General features: G+C 33.2%; 1 protein-coding gene, 1 long non-coding RNA gene and 2 other non-coding genes across 15 annotated transcripts; 3 read left to right on the forward strand and 1 right to left on the reverse strand.

Annotated features, from left to right (window-relative positions):
- Positions 1–300: 300 nt before the first annotated feature.
- LOC113720782 (uncharacterized) lies at positions 301–10,998 on the reverse strand. 11 transcript variants are annotated; one of them, XR_011839042.1, is made up of 9 exons: positions 10,831–10,998; positions 10,031–10,114; positions 9,810–9,890; positions 8,892–9,662; positions 8,518–8,563; positions 5,008–5,174; positions 2,931–3,394; positions 957–2,806; positions 301–814 (listed from the first exon to the last, which is right to left on the reverse strand). It is a non-coding gene; the product is annotated as an uncharacterized lncRNA (long non-coding RNA). The 11 variants fall into 11 exon arrangements; XR_011839034.1 differs by having other exon boundaries at positions 10,031–10,195; XR_011839057.1 differs by lacking the exons at positions 9,810–9,890; positions 10,031–10,114 and having other exon boundaries at positions 2,931–3,050; positions 3,136–3,394; positions 10,831–10,997.
- A 4,459-nt stretch (positions 10,999–15,457) lies between these two features.
- Positions 15,458–19,800, forward strand: LOC113697805 (serine/arginine-rich SC35-like splicing factor SCL30A). Of its 2 annotated transcripts, none has more exons than XM_027217396.2 (7): positions 15,458–15,591; positions 15,703–15,736; positions 16,749–16,918; positions 17,066–17,143; positions 17,983–18,150; positions 18,830–18,979; positions 19,305–19,800. In XM_027217396.2, the coding sequence occupies exons 3-7, from the start codon at positions 16,776–16,778 to the stop codon at positions 19,579–19,581; spliced, it is 816 nt and encodes a 271-aa protein (XP_027073197.1). In that variant the 5' UTR covers positions 15,458–15,591; positions 15,703–15,736; positions 16,749–16,775; the 3' UTR covers positions 19,582–19,800. The 2 variants fall into 2 exon arrangements, with proteins under 2 accessions (XP_027073197.1, XP_027073203.1); XM_027217402.2 differs by having other exon boundaries at positions 15,461–15,591; positions 18,833–18,979.
- LOC113720788 (small nucleolar RNA Z102/R77) lies at positions 15,936–16,018 on the forward strand. Its single transcript, XR_003455521.1, has one exon. It is a non-coding gene; the product is annotated as a small nucleolar RNA Z102/R77 (small nucleolar RNA).
- LOC113720789 (small nucleolar RNA Z102/R77) lies at positions 16,168–16,245 on the forward strand. The gene has a single exon (XR_003455522.1). It is a non-coding gene; the product is annotated as a small nucleolar RNA Z102/R77 (small nucleolar RNA).
- Positions 19,801–22,884: the final 3,084 nt, after the last annotated feature.

Genomic DNA, 22,884 nt, shown 5'->3' on the forward strand with positions numbered 1-22,884 from the left:
TCTTGTTTATTCTTTGACAACATCTACTACGAAGACTTCAACTGAAAAGTGTTAGTGTTAAAATGAAGTTGTCTCAGGTAATTTAAGATTGGAGACTTGCTGCAGCAGCTTTACCAATGATTTGCTAGTCAGTAAATCAAGAATCGAGGAGACAATGGTCCAATCACGTCTCAACGGACTTCAGCTTGTGTGAATTACAAATGACCTAAAACATATAGGAGATTCTTTCAGTTTTACAAGTAGTTATTGAACAAACGTGCAGCGCTCTTCACATTTTCCAGCTAGTTTAGTCGCATATCATGACACAGCAAACAAATATCTGTTTTCTAAATTGATTACCAGTTTTGACAGAAGTTCATAGATATGGGAACCGCTTAACTACAGAGATTGTTCAGCGCCTGGAACATATCATATATCCTAGTTGAACAACTCACAAGAAGAAGGATACAGTAATAACAAGTTTCATCTACTGAACAACAAAATGAGTCTAACAATTTCATCAGGTTGTGAGCTCTTTTAGCTTTTGATTTGGGTGGTTTATTTTTCACCAGCTGGGATGCTATTCCTCTGTTGATTGTTGCTCTCTTTTTCTGCTTGCAGTTCCATATTCTAGTATTGCATACGTTCAATGGTATGGTCAGATATGTACCACTTTGTTCTGTAGCTCAAGTTTTTGCCTCTCTATTTCATTCTGAGCCTCCCATTTCTCCAATTCTTTCTTACGCTCAATCAGCTTTTGTTTCCATGCCTCTAGCTGCATGCTCTGAAGATACCTTTTCAACTGATTGGCATGGTATCCAGCATCTTTCTATCTCTGATTCATGTGAAATGGAAGAAGTGAGGGAAAATCAATGCAGATATTGTCACTTGTGAAAAGAGTGAAAGCAAAAAACACTGCATCAAATCATTTAACAACTAAAGACATCATTCTCTGGATGTGAGGAATGAGTACGCACCTTCATTATGGAATCGATCCATCTCTTCCTTTCGAGTCATGAAATCGAATGACAGTATAATAGTTTCATTGTATTTACGCTCACAAACCCTGAGGGACCTGCTGTTATCTTGAATTTCCTTGGTAAGATTGTCAATAAGCCGTGAAGTTATTTGCTTCACTTCTGCTTTAATATCAGCAATAGTCTTCAAATCTGCCTTCTGTTGAAGATATGCTCCAATTAATTCTAATGAATGATAAGCATCAGCAGGGCAACCCATCCATACCACTTATCACCCACATTCATGGTTCAAAGTCTCAGCCGAGACTGAGATAATTCGGCCGAGTTGTCGCCGAAACGACCCCTCCTATATGATACCGAGAAGAGATGACTCTGAGATACTTGACTCGCCGAAAACTCGGTTGAGAAATCTCCGATACGAATAGTCTCGGCCGAATCGGCCCGAGTCAACTTGCAAATTTACATTTTACATATTTTCTTTTGCTAATTTTTTAATTATTTTTGTTTAGAATATTTTTGAATATTATTCACAATTTTTAGAATATTAAATACTTTAAAATTTGTGTCTCACCAAGACCGTGATCAATATGTCGAAACCGATGTGGAACGGTCCAGGCCGCGACCGCGACTTTGAATCATGCTTATCACCCGTTATATGCTTCATAGTAATCCCTCCTACCAAGATGCTCTGCTTCAAAACTCTCTTCAAAAGCCATTGCCTCAGACAATCCTGCCTAGTTCTTGTTGAACTCAAGTATTACATACCCTGATAATGTTGCACAGTTCCAGAATGGTTGCACAGTCATTGGATTAAACTATTTCATAGTCAGATCATTCCTAACCTCAGAGCCACAGCTTCCAACATCTTATCCATTTCTATTGTCAGCAGGAATATTTGCAACAATTCCCATCCAAAGATATGCAAATTCTGCATTTACACCTGTGCCTGCATGATGATCACCAGCCATCACCATTCCTAAGGATTTTTCCCCATCTTCAATTTTTCCTTTTTGTGAACTGTTTGAAACTCTACAGACACGCTGGTCAGACCGGACCGACTCTTTTCTGCTACTTGCCTCCTTGCTTGCTCGGAAGTTGGGAGTTGGAACGGAACATCATCTTCTTTTGGCTTTGTTTAACCAATTCATGATCTTTAATGAGGGCACTAATTTCATGGTCTTTTGGCTTTGCCAAACTGATTTTTGTGCATAAGTTTACGCAGGCAATGAAGGAGTAAGTGATACTTTTCTAACTCCGCCTGAACAAAGTCCATGCCAAGAAGCATTTCATTTCCAGTTTGAGTTGATTTATTCTGCAGGGGCTTTCAATTGAAAATGATAGAAATCTCGTAAAATGTGGTATCTGGTTTAGGTCAAGAGACACTGGAAATGAAAATGATGCTGCCTTTTATGTACTTCGATCTTATTCCTTGATCAATTTCAAGTTGGAGCAACTTCCAAGACTCCATGCAAAACACATAATATGGGGTGAAGTTGTGTATGCCAATCTGAGGTTGGTTCCCTAAACTTGGGAGTTGGGACCAAGAGCTACTTCTATCTCTTCACTTTGATTGGTTTTATTTTGGAAAACTATACCTGAAATCCAACTTCAAAAAATCCTGCAGCTGAGTTCAATCACAGATACTGCAACAATCTATTCCAATTCCTGATATATTGACTGATATACAATATATACTGACAGAAAGTAAGATCGAAACCATAAATCATGTTGAGCATCTTGCTCAGATCATTTTCCTTCTAAATCATGTCTCTCTTTTCATGAGGTAGTACCTGTTTGCATCTCAAGTTCCTGACCCAAACTAGCTGATCATCCCAGTTGTAAAGATGTACCTATTGAGAGATTTACAGAATTTACTAGAACAAACACTTGAATATATCCCAAAAAACGAGTATAGATAAATCAATGTTTGAAAAGAAAAAGATGCATGTACAGTTCAATCGATATACATAGCACCTGTATAATCTTAGCTTTGGAACCAGGAAAGGTGAATGTCAGGTTTGACATAATACATGAATTGCAAGATCCTTCACTAAGTAAACTTCTGATAGCTTCACTTTTGCCCGCATCAAACAGCTGTGAGGATCATGATATGAGGGTGGCATCTGTACCTCTTGAATTGTATCATGAAACCCTGGTCAGGTTCACAAAGAGACCTTACCCTATCAAAATGTTTTGAAGTACGAGAAAGTTGCACCAGTCACATGCCCATTGCAGTTGATATTACAAGGCAGGATCTGTGAGGTTCATTCTGAGTAGTCCCTCTTCATCTCCAAGATATATCTGCATTTCAATCAGATGCAGCTGCCCCTTTGAAGACCCAAAGTACAGAATCAACCTTTTTCACTTTCCCTAGGTATTGGAGTTGCCGGCATCATTTGAACGCGCTCTTTATCCAACGCAAGAAATGCCCCAACTTGCTAATCCAATGCACAGAATTATTAATACAGGCAGAAGCTTTCTTTGGCAAAATCAATGTATCAAAAGACATGTACAAATGTTTCTTTTTCCAATTTCTCTATGACTGGTTAGAAAAACTACTCATCGGATGACACATTACATAATGGTTTACAGCAACAGCTAAAATGTCATTCTCAAACAGAATATTCTGACATAACAACGTCTAGATTCTCAGGGTAAGAATTTAAAACCATAAAGGAGCTTCAAACAAAATGGAAAGAGTTAAAATACTTAGCTTGCTTCGGCAAAATAAGATTCACATGCTAAGTCACGTAGATTTAAAAACAGAAAAAAAAAAAAAGGAATTGGATTCTGATAAAGGTATAGCTGGCAACAACCCCGGAGATAGAAAATTCTATGGAGAGAGAAAGGAACAAGCTCAGAAAGAGAGAATTCTGATGTTAGCACGCATGTCAACTATCTGTCCTTTATTTCTGCAAGCGTGAAATATAAACTGATACTAACTGAATAGAAAATTCTATAGAGATTATAACCTCTTTGTTTCCAATTATATGATTGGACTTGATAGGTTCATTCAAGACAATAGATGGTGAGACAATGTTTAAAAAAATTTTGCAGAAATAACATTACATTGCCCAAGTGCATCCTATTGTGTGGTTATGTTTCTACATCTCTTCCATATTTCTGCATTTCTCTATGTTTTACCTTAATCTATTAAAAAGAAAAAAACAAAAAGAGTGAGAGCCTAGATAGCATTTCTCTATATGATAGCAACTCTACGGCTGAACTACCCTTGATCTTTGATTTGTTGCCTGAACTGTTACTGATGCATGACCTATTACCTAATCTATCCACTAACGCATGGTATCACCACTCTGTCAGTTTCTCATCCCATCTTCATTAGGCCCAAACAATAAAAAGGTTCATAATGAGAGAACACAATGGTTCAGTTGAAGAATAGCTTCTATGATCAGGAAACCAAAGAGAGCTGAAATTTGATTTGACATAACATGTTGAAAATTCACTAGCAGCTAACAAAAGCCCAAACTCAACCATAACCCCTGATGCCTTTTCTGATTTTCAAGCAAAAAACTCTAAAACAAATTAAAATACAATTTCAAGAGGCCAAATTCAGTATGCCAAATTTATAAACCTATTTTTCAATCAAGAAAACTATGGATGGCCACCAGCAATCAACATGTTCCTATAGGAGGGAAAAGACAGAGCAAGAACAGGAGAGGCAGAAGGCGGAAAGGAAGGTGGGCGAGGAAAGCATCAAAAGGAACAGACATCAGGCAATAAGAAAATGGAGTCCGGGATATGCCCTTGGTTTGGGCAGTATAAATAGAGATAACCCTAGTGGGGGAATCAAAATGTTAGTGCCCAATTTATGAATAAATCCCATAGATTGGGCCAATGAAAGCCTTAGATCTATTTCCAGAAGCCTTGCAAACACCATCAATCACTATCAGTCTATCACTCTTTTTGCCCATGCCTTAGTTCCAGACCCCCTGACAAGCAACTAGTATGCAAAAGAAACACAAAAAGAAATCAATAAATCAAGGACTCCATCAAAAGAAAACAAATATAATCGAGAGCACCAATAGAAAACCTCGGCCAAACTAGTCTGGTTTCTAGTCAATTTCTTTGCTGGCTTTCACCAAGTTTCATAGACTTATAGTCTTCTCTGAGTTTGCATTCGACCAGATCGAACAGCTGAAAATTCCTGGATGAACCAATTGAACCATTCAAAGGTTGAATATTTCCTAGGCAGATTTCCTGCAAAAAATACATAACTCAATTACCCAATTAAAAAATAAAATCCACCATTAAAGGAAAACCATGGTTGTAACATGCCAAATTTGTCTTCTTTTTCTGCTGCATTAGGGAAGCCAAAGAACAAGTTTTACTTTAAAAATATGTCTGGTGACCTTAAAATCTTATTGAGGTTCAATTACTTACTAAGGGATTATGATGACGAAGCAGGCTCTAAATATAAATTGTCATAATAAAAAATATAGACACTGAAAGAGAAAGAGAGACTGAGATATTGTCTATGCAGGTCTGTGGTAAATTTATAGCTCTGTCTTTTAGAAAAATGGAAGGCTTTAATGATCATAACAGCTGTAGCCAACTTCCTTTACCGGCATCATTTACAGAGTGGAGCAAATATACCGACAAAAACGGAATAGTTATCTGATTCCGCTCAATCAGGTGTTTGGTAACACATTTATTGTGTTACAAGAATACATCAACACTAGATTTCCAATTGTACTAAGAGAAGCTCAAGGTAAAAAGGCTGCAGCTCACAATGTATTTAACCTTTTAAACTCAGTAAACAACTTCAGTTAATTTGGTTACAGCTGGTGATACCATTCCATTCATATAAAATGCAAATTCCGTTAATCCGAAGAAGTTAATGAACAAATCTAACTGTGCTGTATTAAATTTATACGTTGTATTAACAAGTTTAGTGTTTCTGTGCATAAATTACCTGGTTACTTACTTAGAGATGTTACATTCACCATCATCAGCTCACTATGAATTTGAATTACGCAAGACCAGAGTTAATTTGAAAAGGTTGAAAGTATTCAAGAGACCAAAGTTAATTTTCCCAGGTAACACAGCAAGACCAGAATGCAAGTGATATGAAAAAAGTTGAAAAGGAAAAAATTTAAATTTAAAATTAGAAAAGCAAAAAGGAGCCAAAGTGGAGTATGGAGTATATCTTAGTATTGTCAACTGAACAGCAGCCCCAAGTTCAAAACAATTTAAGGGGCAATTTTGGCAAGTTTTGTGAAACGGTCAAATATATGCCCTCAGGTAACACAATCAAGACCAGATTCAGTCTCACAAAAGAATAATCAAAAGACGTCAAAAAGTTGAAAATATGAAGAAAAAGAAAAAGCAGCAAAAGGAAAAGATCTTAGAATTGTCAACTTAACAGCATCACCTACACAAGTACAAAATAGTTGAAGAGGCAATTTTGGCATGTTTTAGGAAACACTCAACAGTTGCTCACAAATAAGCCTACTGAATAGTGCTTCAGAGACAATTTCAAATATATGGCTTTATTGGGTAACTTTTAGATACTTCAAATGACAAATTACATTTCAAAGGATGAAAATGTACTTCTAAAGAAAGGTGGTTAGTCATCCGCATAGATCACCTCTTTGGAGACAACATTGGGAACATCTTATGTTTCACTTCTCATGGCTATATACTCTCATTCAGGAAAGAAAACAAGATTGACCAAGAAAGTGGCATGTCGAATTCTCTCCAGAGGTGGATTTGCATATTTACCTTATATATGAAGCTTCATATTAACATACGAATGATGTTGAAAACTCAAAATCAGTGAATAGTATGTTATGCTCTTTCTTGATAAATAGCTAGAAAAAAAAACTATTTTCCCGATCGTTTTGTCAAATAAAATCAAATTTCTCGGCACAAGGGGACATTGATTCCATATTTGGAAAAATATATGCATTAGGACCCTATCCCATGCTATGCTATCAATGTACCTATGCCTTTTACTTGTTTTCCCAATTTGCAGCTTTCAAGGTCAAAGACCTTTGACTTGTCCACAGTCATAATGCTCTGCTAGTCATAATGTGAAATATGCATATATACATCCAAATCAGGAGCTGCAGACTTAGGCTGAGAAATCTAGTAACAAGCATAAGCCACACAAGTTCACATTTGAGAAAACTTTAAAAGATTAAGCATATAAATCAATTCAGTATTCCTTATATCTTGTGATAAAATTTGAGGTCAATAGGTCAGGATCCAGTGCTACAAGAGTTCAATCAGAAAATAACAATCTCCTACCAAAGAGGAAACATTTTAATCTTTGATCTCTTGGTTTCTGATTCTAGAGAACCAATACGAAGTTGCAAAAAACAATTATAAACATGCGACTCAGATATAACAAGAAAACCAAAAGGCAGGGGAAAGTAGGAAGAATAGACTATAATCCTGCCACCAGAAGACGTGTTTCATCCAATTATGCATGTAAACTTACAAATAGTGAACCATATAACAGTAAATTACATCTTTAACCATGAAGCAAGCACATCAAAAGCACAATATGGCAGGTGAGAAAACTTTAACAGTATACAGTTCCACATTCTTTTCATTAGAAAGTAATAGGGCTTTTCACACAAATTCATGCAAAGTTATCACAAACCATAACACTATGTATAAGAAGTGCTTTTAATTAAGTTAATTCAGATTTTGTAAAGGAATTTAAAAACAATATATCTTGGAAGTAATTTCAACAACATGCTCTACTTCAAATTACGGTTTTAAAGTCGACAGAAGTAATGAAATTTCTTCAATGTAATGGGCAAAGAAATGAAACTTCTGTGTACATAAATTTCTCCAGAGTTAATTCAATGTGTTGAAATAGGTTTATTATCACGTGGCTTCTCAACCTAAATTAATGTTTTGGAGACCGAAAAGATGAATAATTGTAACTCCAATACCTAATTCTTCTTTCATAGTCCATATATTCATGCTACAAGCCAAACTGACTGTCATTCACTATAGCAGCCCAAAATGCACTTTCATTGCATATTTAGCTAAAGTCTTCTTAAAATAATAGCTATCAACCTTAAATGCATAAACGATGCCCCCACAACATCTTCTTCCCTTCGTAAATTAGAACAATTTGGTTAGACCCAATTCACCAGACAAAAGAATAACTTTTTCCTTCAAAAACTACTGTGGAATAATCCTCTTAAGTATTAAGCAACTCAGAACCTTATTCAAGGCTATGATTAACAGCTGTTAAGCCATAGAATTTCCGGGAATGAGGACATTCAAAAGATTTAGCAGCTTTATTTGAGTTTTCTTCACTTCTATTGGGCACATCGATTTCCAAATTGTCTGTCTTGTTGTCTCATTACAAATTCAGCTCCTTGAACATATCTTAAATAACAGTAGTAGTCACTTGGTGTTGTTTTAACTCACCATAATGAGTACCAAAACCCTCCAATAATGCAAGTCAGAATACATGGAAAGGCAAATGAATGAAGATGAAAGTGAATGTTAATGGCTTCATGAGAGAGTCTAATATTCAATGCAACATGGTAAAATCACAGGTTCCTTTGAAACTTACAGAGTAAAAATCAAGTTTTTCTTCTGATTTCTTCCACTTGAAGTCACTGAAAAAGAATTCCAATACCCAACAATTAGGACCTCTAAGCAAATAAATGGAGGCTAAAACTGGAAAATTTTTCAAAACTTTGCCATTACTTAAGTTTCAATGTACTCAATTTCCACAATTTCAGTTATGAAGGTTATTAGTTTTCCAATCTTGCAACAGCTTGTGAATTCCACTCTTTGAAGCAAATTTATAATCAGTTACTTGTTACTTAGCTGCTCTTATGTGGGTAAAAAAGTTGTTCCAAGAAGATTATACATAAAACGTATTCTTCCTCACTTTCAAATTATGACAAGAAAAGGAAAAATAGAGAATGCATATTCTCTTACCATTAACCAAACTTGATTTCTTTTATATCCTCACATCTCTTTGGGAAGTTGTACATGTTCCTTCTGACCCAACCTGAAATTTCAGGCTCAGTTCTCAAGTAAATCGTTAAAACACTAATTCATCATTTATGCATAAAAATCCAATGTCTCAGTAATTGTACACAAGATAATGCACTGACTAAGAAGTTCTTTTTCTGGACAGCACTGACTCATACCTTATAATCATTCATTACGTTAAAATGTAAATTGCAATAGCAGAGATTGAATAATAGTTAGAGCAAGTGAATCTTGTCTCTGTGTTATAATCTTAACGTGAAACCAGTACCCTCAGCTCCCACGCCCTCAACTGTATCAAAAAAACCTCCAAAACGTAAGCCATTACAGCCACAATTTTCCTCCATCTGCATAAGAAAAGCACATTAAAGGCCTGAGCAATACATCATATAGACCACACATGCAAATTTTCATGTATCTGCATAAGAAAGAAGACACCTTGTGGCAACAACACTGAAGGCAAAGCAGATAGTTCATCGGTCTCAGACTCTAAATTACAACATTGTAGAGAAGACACAGTAATTTTCTCCAATAGAAAAGTGGCAGACTTTTGTACAGAATTTCCCAGTGTTTTGGCTAGCCAATAGTGCAGCTCCACAATTTGACATGGAAGTGAAATACTTCAAGGTGAGAGCATGTCACAGCATACATGCTATGGCCCTAAGTCAAATAAGGTTCTTTGCTCTGTGGACTTGTAGACGCAACATCTTTCTATTCCTGCATAATATCACCATATTGATCAAAACTATTCTGCCTTTATGCAAAAATTGTTTCTTTATCACATACACAAAAATATGTGCCTGAGAAAGTGTGCATACGATAGACACCATGTTGTTAACTTTCCTATTACTCCAATACCCTTACCATGCATCCAGCCTTTTAAGTTAGCTTCCTCTGCAACTTTCGGCATGCTTTTGAAATAGTCACTCAACAAAAGCTGCTAAACTACGAATATGACCACCAAATTACAAACCCAAAAGAAAAGGACTATTCTGCTGAAGTGTGACAATATCTCTACACTGATTCAGGGCAATAATCCAATTCATCTTTTCATTCTTTTCCAACATGTATTTCGATTATACTACCTTTCTTCCTCCTAGCAATACGTTAGGGTTCGACTCCTCTGCTTGAAGCACCTCATTGCCAATTAACCCATCAGGATAATCATGCTGCCACCAGATTGATCAATTAACGATCGACAAAGAGTTACATACTACATGGCACCACCAGATTGATCAAAGATATTTTGCCTTCAGAAAAAGATCATTTCTTTATCACATACGAGTTAATATATACTTAAGAAAGTGGGCATTGTCAAAAAAGGCGCCTCATTAACTTTCCTATTACTTCAATACCCCTTAACATGCATCCATCTCTCCTTTTCATTTGGCTTCTTTTGCACTTTCAACATGTTATGGAAATGCCCAACCAAGAAAAGCCACCAAATTTGGAATTCGACCACCAAGCTAAAATCCCAAATGAGAAAAATTATTCTGCTTAAGTGTGGCAACATCTGTAAACTAATTAAAGGCAAAAATCAAATTCATCTTTTCATTCTTTCCCAGTAAGTATTTTCATCATCTTACCCTTCTTCCTCCCGGCTATACTCAGAAAAACGTACCAATAAAAAACGAAAACATTTCCCCTACTCAACATCATAGTTCATCTAAAAATTCATAAGCAGCAACCAATACTTTAAGATTATAATTTAATCACTCGACTAAATTACCAATTCAACAAGGCTTGATCATTACATAACTATCAACTTGCTAACCCAAGAACTAATGCGGACAGAAAAACATCATGTTTAACAAGATGTACGAAATGAGAATTGAACCCAAATAAACCCCAAAAAAAATAATAAAGAACAGGATATGAGAATTACAGAAACAACAGTAGTAGAGATTGTTGCAGAGAAACTAGCAACTCAAGTGCCTGGCTTTCATGTTCTGCATTAGGATGCAATTGAGGAATACAGAAAATTGAACGAGGGAAAAGAGCGAAAGAAAAGTTGTTAATGACTCGTCAACGGCCCCAAAAATTAACAAAGGAATTTAGTTGCCATCTATACCCTCAAACTAACACAAATTTCCAATTTTTACAGCATACCATATGCTATGAACTCTAGAAAATCTATTAACACAATATTTTGTTTGTTTGGATTGTAAATTATTTGAGATATTTTTACTGTATCACATTTTGTAATGTGATGTATGTGAGATAAAAAGGTAATTGAAAAGATAAAAAGCTGTATTGAAAATTATAATGGTAATATCAGTAAATATATTTGGGCAAATAATCTACTGTCCAAACAAACCTATTAATATTTGTTTTTCAACAAAAAAAGAGATAGTGTATTAGCGTGTAGTAGTAAAAGATTTTCAAAAGGGGAAAATTGTTCAAAACATCTTCATTTTGTTGAATAAATGTTTTCATCACGTATTTTTAAAATTTTAATTTTAATTCCTAATAAATTTAATTTGGTAAAATTTGGATCCAACTTAAATTTTTTATTACTTCTTAGTCTGAAATCACCACGTGACCCATATATAGTCATTTTATATATATATATATATATATATAAGTCAAATTTTACTTTTTTTGTTGTACAAAATGTATATAAATTTGGTCAGATTTCACTTTTTTAAAAGAAAAAATAAACATAATTCAGACCATATCTTACTTTTTTAAGGGTAAAAGCGAATATAGATTGGATCATTTATTTGATTACAAATAAGATCTAACCTTTTTTTTCCTCAAAAAATGACCGTATATAGGTCATGTGATGGATTCATAGTAAAAAGTGGTCGAAAACTTATGTTGAAACCTATTTCCCAACTTGATTTTGTGAAGAACATAAATTTATCAATTGAAAAATGAAAGACAAAAAAAATTATTTAGCGAAATATGAGGGACGTTTTAAATGATTTTCCTTTTCAAAATAGTAAAATTGATAAATTCCAAACATAAAATCACGTAGAGGTACCATCAAGTTGAGTTGAGTTTATGGTACGAGAGATAGATTGAGTAGTTCAAAGAAAGGGAATATAAGTAAGAGATTTCGGATTCGAATCTTTCCATTTATACTAATAAAAAATTTGAGTCGAATTTGAATAGTGCAGTATTTGAACTCTACTCGAATAAAAAGTACTTCAAATCAAGTTTTTAAAATTTACCTCAAGGCTCAAACTCAATCTTGGGCTTGTTTGGCACCATAGTTTTTTACCAAGTTTTTTAGTTACTAGTTTTTTAACAACTTTTGCTACAGGAGCCCTAAAAAACTTCTCAAAGTTTTTTATCTACACACTTAAAATATCCAAAACACAACAAAAAAAAATTCCCTTCTCCTTTTCTTTTTCTTCCTCCCTCACCACTACCTTCGCCACTGGCTCCGGTGCCGGTTTTCTTTTTTTTTCCTCTTTTTTTCCCTCTCCCCCTCTTCCTCCCTTGCCATCCTCCCCTATTGTCTTTTTTTTCTCTTTGCGTCTCCCCCATTTCCTTCCCCACCTCTCTGTGAAAAAAAAAGAAAGAAAAGAAAGATGGTGAGAAGTGGGAAGGAGAACAGGGAAGGCAGAGGGGGTGGCAGGGAGAGGGGAGTGGCGGCGCAGAGGGATAAGGCGTAAAGGAGGTGGCGGGGGGAGGGGGGAGAAGGGGAAAGGGAGGAGAGGGGTGGCGGGAGGTGGCATTGGTGGAGTTGCTGCTGGGGGTGGCGGAGGTAACGGGGAAGAAGAAGAAGAAAAGAAAAAGGAAAGAAAGAAAAAGAAAAAGAAAGAAAAAAAAGAAAAGGAAAAAAAAGTTTTTCACCTTACAAAAACTTCTACAAAATTTTTTCAAAAACTTCTACAATGTACTACAGTAAAGTTTTAGACAAACTCCCAAGTTCCAAACAGGCCCCTTATTTGGCCTTAATCAAATTCAAGTTCAAATTCAATCAAATCGACCTCAATCAAACTTACTGATATTTATTTTATATAACTTTAAACAAGAAATACAAAATGTTCATTTTTGGCTAATACATATAAGAATATAAAAAATATATATACACATTTAAAACTTGATTAAGTGCAATTAAACTGCACGACTCATCAAACTGTTCAGAGACACTTGAACTCGGTTAATGCAAAGTTTCAACTCAAAACTTTGACCAAGCAAAATAATAATAAATCATAATAATAATAATAATAACAATAATAATAATAATAATTTCACTTTTTAAAAAGAATAAATGAACATAGTTTAGGTCTAATCTTACTTTTGAAGCGTAGAAATGAATATAGATCGGATCATTTATTTGATTACAAATACGATATAACATTTTTCCCCTAAAAAATGACAATATATAGGTCATGTGATGGATTCACGGTAAAAAGTAGTTAAAAATATAAGTTGAGATAAAATTTTACTAACTTGATTTTGGTAAAACTTGGTTCCAACCTAAATTTTTGATCACTTCGGTAAAACTTGGTTCCAACTAGGCATGTCAATGGATCAGATCTTATCCAGACCCAATATATTTGAGTAGGATTTGGATTTAATTTCTCAAATTCATACCCTATCCAGACCCAAACCCCATGAGAGAGTCGTGGATCTGGGTAGGGTCTGATTTTCTAGAATTTATATCCAAATCCAGACCCATATCAGAGTTTATCCAGACCCATATATATAATTAAATAATATATATATTAGAAATTTATAAAATAATATAATATTTTATGGCTATTGGATCGAATACAGTAAGATATTATGGCATCAGAATCTACATTTAGTGTTGGTGATTGGTTGACTGATGAGACTCGTGCCAAATTGCTTCTAGATGTGATTGAAATATTAGGGACTACTGATGATTGGATTGAATAAATAAATAAAAAATGAGCGAGTGTTTATAAATCTTTTTATTCTAGTATTTATTTGCCATCGGTTCTTAATCAAATGATTGTTATCTCATTCACTATTATAGTGTTGGATTACGAGACATTTGCCAGCATTGAGATTTAAATAAGAAAAAGAGGTATAAAATTACAGTTTTTTAATAAGACTAAATATTTATATATGTTTTGGTTGTTTTCTTTTTTAAAAATTAATCCTAGTTGTCATTGTAATTGATACAAACTTTTTCAATAAAAGGAGAAAAGGTAAAGGCCAACAAATGAAATATTGATGTGAATGCAGTTGAATATTTAAAAATATATAGAAGTAGTCAATAATAATTCTTTTTTTGAATTCAAAATATTGCACTCAATTTGTTGAATGTTAATTTTATTATTTGAAAACAAAAATTGGATGGCATTTCTATTATTTATGAACTTTATATATTTTTAGTACATTTTTACTTAAGTATTTTCAGAAAATACCCATGGATGCACGACTTACTTTTTCAGACCCAAAAGGGTTTAGATCTGGGTCTGGGTCTAACTAAATTAAATAGATCTGGATTTGAATCAAAGGGATCAAACTCAGACCCTACCAATTGACATGCCCAGTTCCAACCTAAATTTTTGATCACTTTTTAGTCTAAAATCACCACGTAACCCATATGTAGTTATTCTATATGTGTGTGTGTGTATAAAGTCAAATTCCACTTTTTGTTGTACAAAATGAATATAAATTTAGTCAGATTTCACTTTTTAAAAAGAAAAAATGAACATAGTTCGGATTAAATCTTACTTTTTTAAAGGTAAAAACGAATATGGATCTGATCATTTATTTGATTACAAATAGGATCTAATCTTTTTCCTCTAAAAAATGACCATAAATAGGTCATGTGATGGATTCACGGTAAAAAGTATTTGAAAACATAAGTTGAGACCAAAATTTACTAACTTGATTTTGTGAAAAACGTAAATTTGTTAAAAAATAAAAGATAAAAAATTCATTTTATCGAAATATGAAGGACATTTTGAATAATTTTCCCTTTTAAACTAGTAAAATTGATAAATTCCAAGCATAAAATCAAGTAGAGTACCATCAAGTTGAGTTGAATTTATGGCGTGAGGGATATATTAGGTGGTCAAAGAAAAGCGAATATAAGTGAGAGATTTCGAATTCAAATCTTTCGACTTATACTAATAAAAAAAATTTTGAGTCGAATTTGAGTAGTGCACTACTTGAATTCTACTCGAATAAAAATATTTCGATTCAAGTTCCTAAAAATTGACCTTGAGGCTCTAGCTCAATCTTATTTGGCTTTGTTCGAATTCGAGTTCAAATTTAATCAAATCGTCCTCAATCAAACTTGTTGATATAAATTATTATTTTATATAACTTTAAACAAGAAATACAATGTTCAATTTTTGCTAATAAATATAAGAATAAAAAATATAAATGCATATTCAAAACTCGATTAAGTGCGATTAAGCTGCACGGCTCATCAAACCGTTCAGAGGCACTGGAACTCGATTAATGCAACTTTCAAGTCAAAACTTTGACCAAGCGGAATTGTGAGTAGTTAAAATAATAATAATAATTAATGGTAGCATAACTGCGCTTAACCCGTATAATTTCACAGGTGGCACATCCCCCCACTACTTATAAGCCGCGTGGTGGATAGTAGGGTTTCCAATTCCCAAAATCGAGACCCAAATAAATACACGTCGTTTTGCTCTAACCCTAACGCTTACTCCGCTTGTTCTTCGTCGCCGCCGAATCGGTATCTCTTCCTTCTTTTTCTGCCTTCTAGGGTTGATTTCTTCCCCCCTTATGTCCCTCAATTTGCCCCTTTTTTTACTGAATTTGCTTCGTTGTTTGTTGTTCTTTGTAGGTTCGGAAATTAACCACCGGCTGCTCCACCTTACGTATGTTGTATTCTCTTTTCTGATTCGGTTTTTCTTGTTGCATTATTGGGGGAAAAGATCATATTCTGTTGTTATTTTATGGTCTAAAGTTTGCTGTTTGTGTTTTTTCTTTTCTTTGAAAGGTTGATTTCAAAGTAAATTTTACTGTTCTTGGCGCGTTTTAATTACTTGGCTATTATTAATTAAGTGGGTTTGAAGAGAATGAGATGATGATGATTTTTCTAGTTATTTGATGGCCGATTTGATGGCGATTTATCTTGTATTAGCTCTAGCTGATCGTTCTCTGGCTGAAGCGGCTTTAAAATAGTGAACCTTGTTGCGTGATAATATAAATAAAAAGATTTCTTTTCTGTTCTGAAATTGTTTTGTCTTTTTTCCTCGAGTTTCGCAAATGCAGTTATTGGTTTGGAGGTGGATTTTTATTTAGAAGAGAATGAAATGATGACACTTTTATGTTTTGATGGCCAATGTGATGGCTTTGAACGTGTATTAGCTCTAGCTGATCATTCTCTTTATTGGTGACTTTTCAGCTAGTGTTGCCTCCCACAGCCCTATTTTTTATCTTAGTGTAACTTGCCATTTATGGGGTGTCTGTTTTGTATTTTCTTTAGTTTTTGGAAGATGATGGTAATCATTGAGTTGTCACAGTCTTCATATGGTAGGCAAAACTTAGGTGTGAAGTATAAGGATGAATATGGATTATGGTCATTTTAGTATGACAAATTGGTCTTCTGATTGCTTTGGCTATTGAAAGCCATAAAGTGAGCAAGGTATATTATCTTTTTATGTAGACCCAGTTTGCAATTTTGGGTTTTTGTGGGAGATGCATTTTATAACCATGTTAAAGTGACTAACATCTTCTTCTTGTTAATGTGAACTGAAAAGTTCACAATTTAGGTCGTCATTGCAATTTTTAGACACTGTTTACAATTTTAAATTTGTGCGCATGTAGTTTCTGTTGCATGCCTACATACAAATTGATATCTTCTTCCTGTATAATTGTGCTTTTCAGGTTTTGAAGCATTTCAGATTTTGAAGAATGAGGGGAAGGAGTTATAGTCCTTCACCACCAAGGGGTTATGGTAGAAGAGGAAGGAGCCCAAGCCCTAGGGGTCGGTATGGTGGTCGTGCCAGAGATGCTCCTACAAGTCTCTTAGTTCGCAACCTTCGTCATGATTGTAGGTAAGTTTTAATCAACAGTTATATCCTATACTTTTCCTCAACTTCTACAGAGTATATTTGTGCTAATATTTTACCTAAATTTACTTTTCTATCCATCTTCTTCCCTCCCATTTTTCTTTCTTATGTTTTTAAGTGTTTTGCTGGCAGGCCAGAAGACCTCAGGAGGCCATTTGGACAATTTGGGCCCGTTAAAGATATCTACTTGCCGAGGGATTATTACACTGGGTGAGCTTGTCTGGCTTTCTGAGGATGCTTTTATAAACCTTTGAAGCAACCCTTTATGGGTTACTATAAACCTTTTTTCTCCCCAAATGTAATTAACTGAACTCATTTTTTTTTTTTAGTTTTTTTCACCGGGTTTGTTTCTGATAGAGTATTGCTTTCCCTGGCCTGTTATTCTTTATTATCTCAATTGGGCTCTTCTATTAAACTTTTGGGATTTAGCAGTGAATTAAGAGTTTTGAAGACTTCAATCAAGTAGTAAGAGTTCTGTTGAGACATTCAAGTAGTAAGAGTTCTGTTGACACCAATCAAGTAGTAAGAGTTGAAGGTGATGTTAATGATAATGAAGATTGGAAGGATTTGACTTTGAATACAATGTGAAGATGTCAAGATTTCAAGTCTTGAAGATTTTCAAGTTCCCTTATAACTTACACTTGCAAGGTCAGCTGCCATGTGTTTGCTTATACGCTTATCATGGCCTTCCATGTTATTGGGATTAATTTAGTGACTGCTTTGAAAATGGCCATCTTGAAATTTTCTACTTAAGGTTTGATTCTTGAGTAGTTTGGTTGTAGTATAAAGCTCTCTCTGTATATGAACGTGTATTCTAAAATTCACCAACTTTGTTGAAATTAATCGTTGAATACTAAGTTAACCAAAAATTTCTGAAATTTTCTGCTGCATCCTGCCTTGCCAGGAATGAACTTAGCCTTTCAACAATTCCCATGCCTTTTTGAGTTGAAAACTGCTGCTAAATGGCTTGTATGATGCAAGCACTCCGGGCAGGCTTCTTTTTTGGTATGCATTATGTTTTCTGACTTTGTCTTCTCTTTCTGTTGAAGTGAACCGCGAGGCTTTGGCTTTGTCCAATATGTGGATCCTGCTGATGCTGGTGAAGCTAAATATCAGATGGATGGGCATGTGTTTCAAGGCAGGCAATTGACAGTTGTATTTGCTGAGGAGAACAGGAAAAAACCACTGGAAATGAGAGCCAGGGAGCGAGTGGGAAGGTAAGTTTGGATTATATACATGGATTTTTCTACTCTGATTTTTACCTTTTACCTGTTTTTATTAGAGCAATATATTTGAAGATAAATGCTTATTTGTTTTCTAGATGGAATGCAGTTTATACATGTAGCTGTCCTGATAAATAATTCTTTTAAACAAATACACATTTCATATGACTTGGCGAAAGCAACATTTTGTAGTTCCAACCCGACTTCACTTACAGTTTGACAGATAACTAGATAATCTTGATTTCTGCTTGTGCTTTTCCAGAAATCAGTCTGTTCTTTTGTGAATATGATAAGAAAATTTTTATTCATGGGTGGATGATTTCAGTTTAACAGCTTCCAAACGATACCTTAATTTTTGTTGTAGTTAGTAGTCTGTTTACTCATGTGGTTGTCCTTTCCTTATATGTCTATTTTGATCAATTATGGGCTGGTATTTACTCTTGGATAAGTGATTATGCTGCAGGGCTGAATAAGCATCTTTCTGTCAAGTTTGTCAAGTGTTTGTCTGTAACGTGTTATGACAAATCTTTTTTTTATTGGTCAAAGTTATTGATTAAATATTGGACTTCTGGAAGGCTTTTGGGATGTTGCTATATGTAGATTTGCAAGAGTAAGTTTGTGATTTAGCTGACATCTTAGAGAAGATTTATTTATTTCTAAATTGTGTATTCAGCAGGGGTCGTCACTATGATCGAAGGCGTTCTCCCGTGCGTTATTCACGTTCCCCTCAATATTCTCGATCCCCACCCTCTCGCTATGCAAGGTCTGGTTCTCGCAGTCGTGATTATTATTCACCTCCTCCGAAGAGAAGACAGTACTCAAGGTATAATTGTTCCTTGCTTTCATGCACATGCACGGGCACAATTGAAATGTTTAATAGTGTGAATGTCAATTTGTTAGATTTTTTTTTTTGATGCACCAGGATTGCTTGTCTTTTATGTAGCACCAGTTTGTTGGTGTTTAAATCAGGATAAGGGGGGATACTAGATCATTGACATTTTGATATCATGTTTCATGCCTTCTGGATCATTGAGCTTTCCTGTTTATACTTACTCTTTTGCACCCCTGCATCAACGAGTTTTCCTATTTGTTCTTACTCTTTTGCACTCCTTAAATTCTTGCCTTTTCCCCCAATATATAATTGACAGATCTATCTCACCCCAAGAGAGGAGATACAGTCGTGAGAGGTCATACTCCCGTTCTCCAGCAAGGGAACGTTCTCCTCCACCCTATGATGGCCCGAGGAGCCGCAGCAGGACCCCTGTCAGGGAGCTTTCTCCACCGTACAATGGGTCAAGGAGCCGCAGCAGAAGTCCAGTCAGGGGTCAAAGCCGGAGCAGGAGCCCGAGCCGTAGTAGAAGCAGGAGCGCTGATCCTGTGGATTACCGAAGGGACCTTGATAGGGATGGTTCTCCCTATCACTGATTCCGACAGGGTGCTGTTTTAATGTTAGTATCAGATCTGAGTTGCTTTAGCGTCTAACTGGATTTGAAGATGTGTGCTGATTTTTAAACGTATTTAGATACTTGTGGTTTTGCCTTTGGTATTCTCGGATTATGTATTCAAGTGAATTGAACGTTTAGGCATAATGGTCATCTTCCCTTCGCTCTTACCTAGTAAGAATGAGAGGCAAATTCGCTTGAATATTCTTGAACGTATTTAGATACTTGTGGTTTTGCCCTTGGTTTTCTTGGATTGTATATTGAAGTGAATTGAACGTTTAGGCATAATGGTCATCTTCCCCAGTCTTATCTGGTAAAAATGAGAGGTAAATTGAACAGGGGTGGTAACCCAGGTTTTTGGCCTTGGTGAAGGTTAATCAGCTAATGGATTCTTTGGCTTGGGGACTTGACATTTATGTAGTTTAGGAACTGAAATGTTGCTTCTCGTGATTGTCGAAAGCTCGTGCCAAGCTTTTTCCATGGCTTTAGATCCGTTGTTCATTTTGTGAACTTGTATTGATACCCAGGTCCAGATCCCTCCTGATTCTCTGCCAGTTCGTGTGAAGGCTTGTCAATTGAGAGGCATGGAATTTTAATCTGTTGCAGCTCTAAGAATTTCAAGTTTATGGTACAAAATTTGCTATCATATTTTATAAACCGGAGGGAATTAAGAAAGCGAAAACATACTGAGGTAAAAGGTACAGCGAGTATTCTTTTTCCGCCTTCTTGGCGCGGTCTTCTAGTTTCTTGGCTGTTGGATTGAACATCTTTTAGACGCATGTGGGGCTCAACCATGCGATTTTTCCCAACGGCTCTTTTAATTGTCATATTGCTGTCTAATCCATCAGTGCTGATTTAATTTTAATGCTCAACGATTTCTTTTTTTTTTTTACCAATTTATTACACCATTCCTATTTCCTGCATACTATCCCATTAAGAAATCATTGTTTGGAGCCTGTAAAGGGATATCTAGCATGCATGTATGAATTCCTCGGAGCAAAACTATAATCATAAGGAGTTGCCAAGAAATTTTCAGATTGGCCAGAGTTGGCAGCTCAACTAGCTGTTTCTGAAACATTTTAACTTTTTTCTCCCTTGAATGAATCAAAGGAATACACAGGAAATTTTTGGCATTTTGCTGTCGAATCACGTTGTCTAGTGGGCGGGCCAAGGGAGGTTGATGGGGGCATGAAGCCTTCCAAGAATTCAGCAACAAGCGTTGAGACAACTATCATGCCATTTGCTGTAGCACATGTGCAATTGCTACAACAAATAGCAGTATGACAAGAGCAACACTGCTCATCTTTCTTGCCTCCACTTTTATGTTAGGTCTATTTGACGTGCCTCTATTGGTTACTCGTTCAGACGTATTTTAGGTGTTAAATTTTTCGAAAGGCAAGTGCTCCGTTTGGATTAGCTGTTTTTGGGTTTGTTTTTCAAAAACACCACTGTAGCATTTTGAATCTGAAAAACAAGTCCGTTTGGATTAGTTATTTTTTTGGTTGTTTTTCAAAAACTCAATGAAAAACTTTTACTGTAGATTTTTTTGGATTATTTTTAGAGGTATTTTTGAAACATATTTTGAGTATTTTTAGAATATTATAATTTTTATATTTTTATATAAATATACATTTATGCATTTATAATACATTTATAGATATTTATAAATAAATATATTTATATATTCATATAAAAATATATAAATGTATTATATTATATATAATACATAATATATTTATATTTATAAATGTATAAGTGTATATTATTATAAATGTATAAATTAGAAATGAATATTATAAATATATTATAAATTATAAGTGTATATTATTATAAATGTATAAATTAGTATATTATAAATATATTATAAATTATAAGTGTATATTATAAATGTATAAATTAGTATATTATAAATATATATTAATATTATGTAGAAATGTATTTATATAATTAATATAAATGTATATATGTATTGATATTATGTATAAATGTAAAATTAATATTATGTATATTAATATAAATGTATAAATGTATTATATTATATATAATACATAATATAAATATATTTATAAATGTATAAGTGTATATTATTATAAATGTATAAATTATAAATGAATATTATAAATTATAAGTGTATATTATTATAAATGTATAAATTAGTATATTATAAATATATTATAAATTATAAGTGTATATTATAAATGTATAAATTAGTATATTATAAATATATATTAATATTATGTAGAAATGTATTTATATAATTAATATAAATGTATATATGTATTTTTTATTATGTATAAATGTAAAATTAATATTATGTATATTAATATAAATGTATAAATGTATTATATTATATATAATACATAATATAAATGTATATTTAAATGTATAAGTGTATATTATTAAAAATGTATAAATTATAAATGAATATTATATAAATGTATAAATTAATAAATTATAAATGAATATTATATAAATGTATAAATTAATAAATTATAAATATATATTAATATTATGTAGAAATGTATTAATATAATTAATATAAATATATACATGTATTAATATTATGTATAAATGTAAAATTAATATTATGTATATTAATATAAATATATAAATGTATTATATTATATATTATACATAATATAAATGTATATTAATATTAATATAAATATATAAATGTATTATATTATATATTATACATAATATAAATGTATATTATAAATATACATAAATATTTATATATTATGTATAAATGTATAATATATTATATATTATATTATATATAATTTATATAACATATAATATTTATGTAAATATATTATAAATATATAAAAATATATTATAAATAAAATAAAATATTTATAATATGTATGTATAAATATATAATATTAGAAATGTATAATATATATAATATACATTATTATTAATATAATTTATGTATAATATACATAATTGAAATATACATATTAATATATATTAGTATATATTATAAAACAAAATTGAATAAATATATTTATAAATTTATATATAAATAAATGTATTTATATAAATATATAATATTTATTTCAATTGATATATTATATATAATATTATACATAATTGAAATAAATATATTTATATTAATATAATATATATAATATACATAATTGAAATATACATATTAAAATACATAATTGAAATATACATATTAAAATATATTAAAATATAATTGAAATATACATATTAAAATACATAATTAAAATATACAAATTGAAATATACTTATTAAAATATACAAATTAAATATACAT

The sequence above is a fragment of the Coffea arabica genome, chromosome 1c (genome assembly GCF_036785885.1).
Source record: "Coffea arabica cultivar ET-39 chromosome 1c, Coffea Arabica ET-39 HiFi, whole genome shotgun sequence".
NCBI lineage: Eukaryota > Viridiplantae > Streptophyta > Magnoliopsida > Gentianales > Rubiaceae > Coffea > Coffea arabica.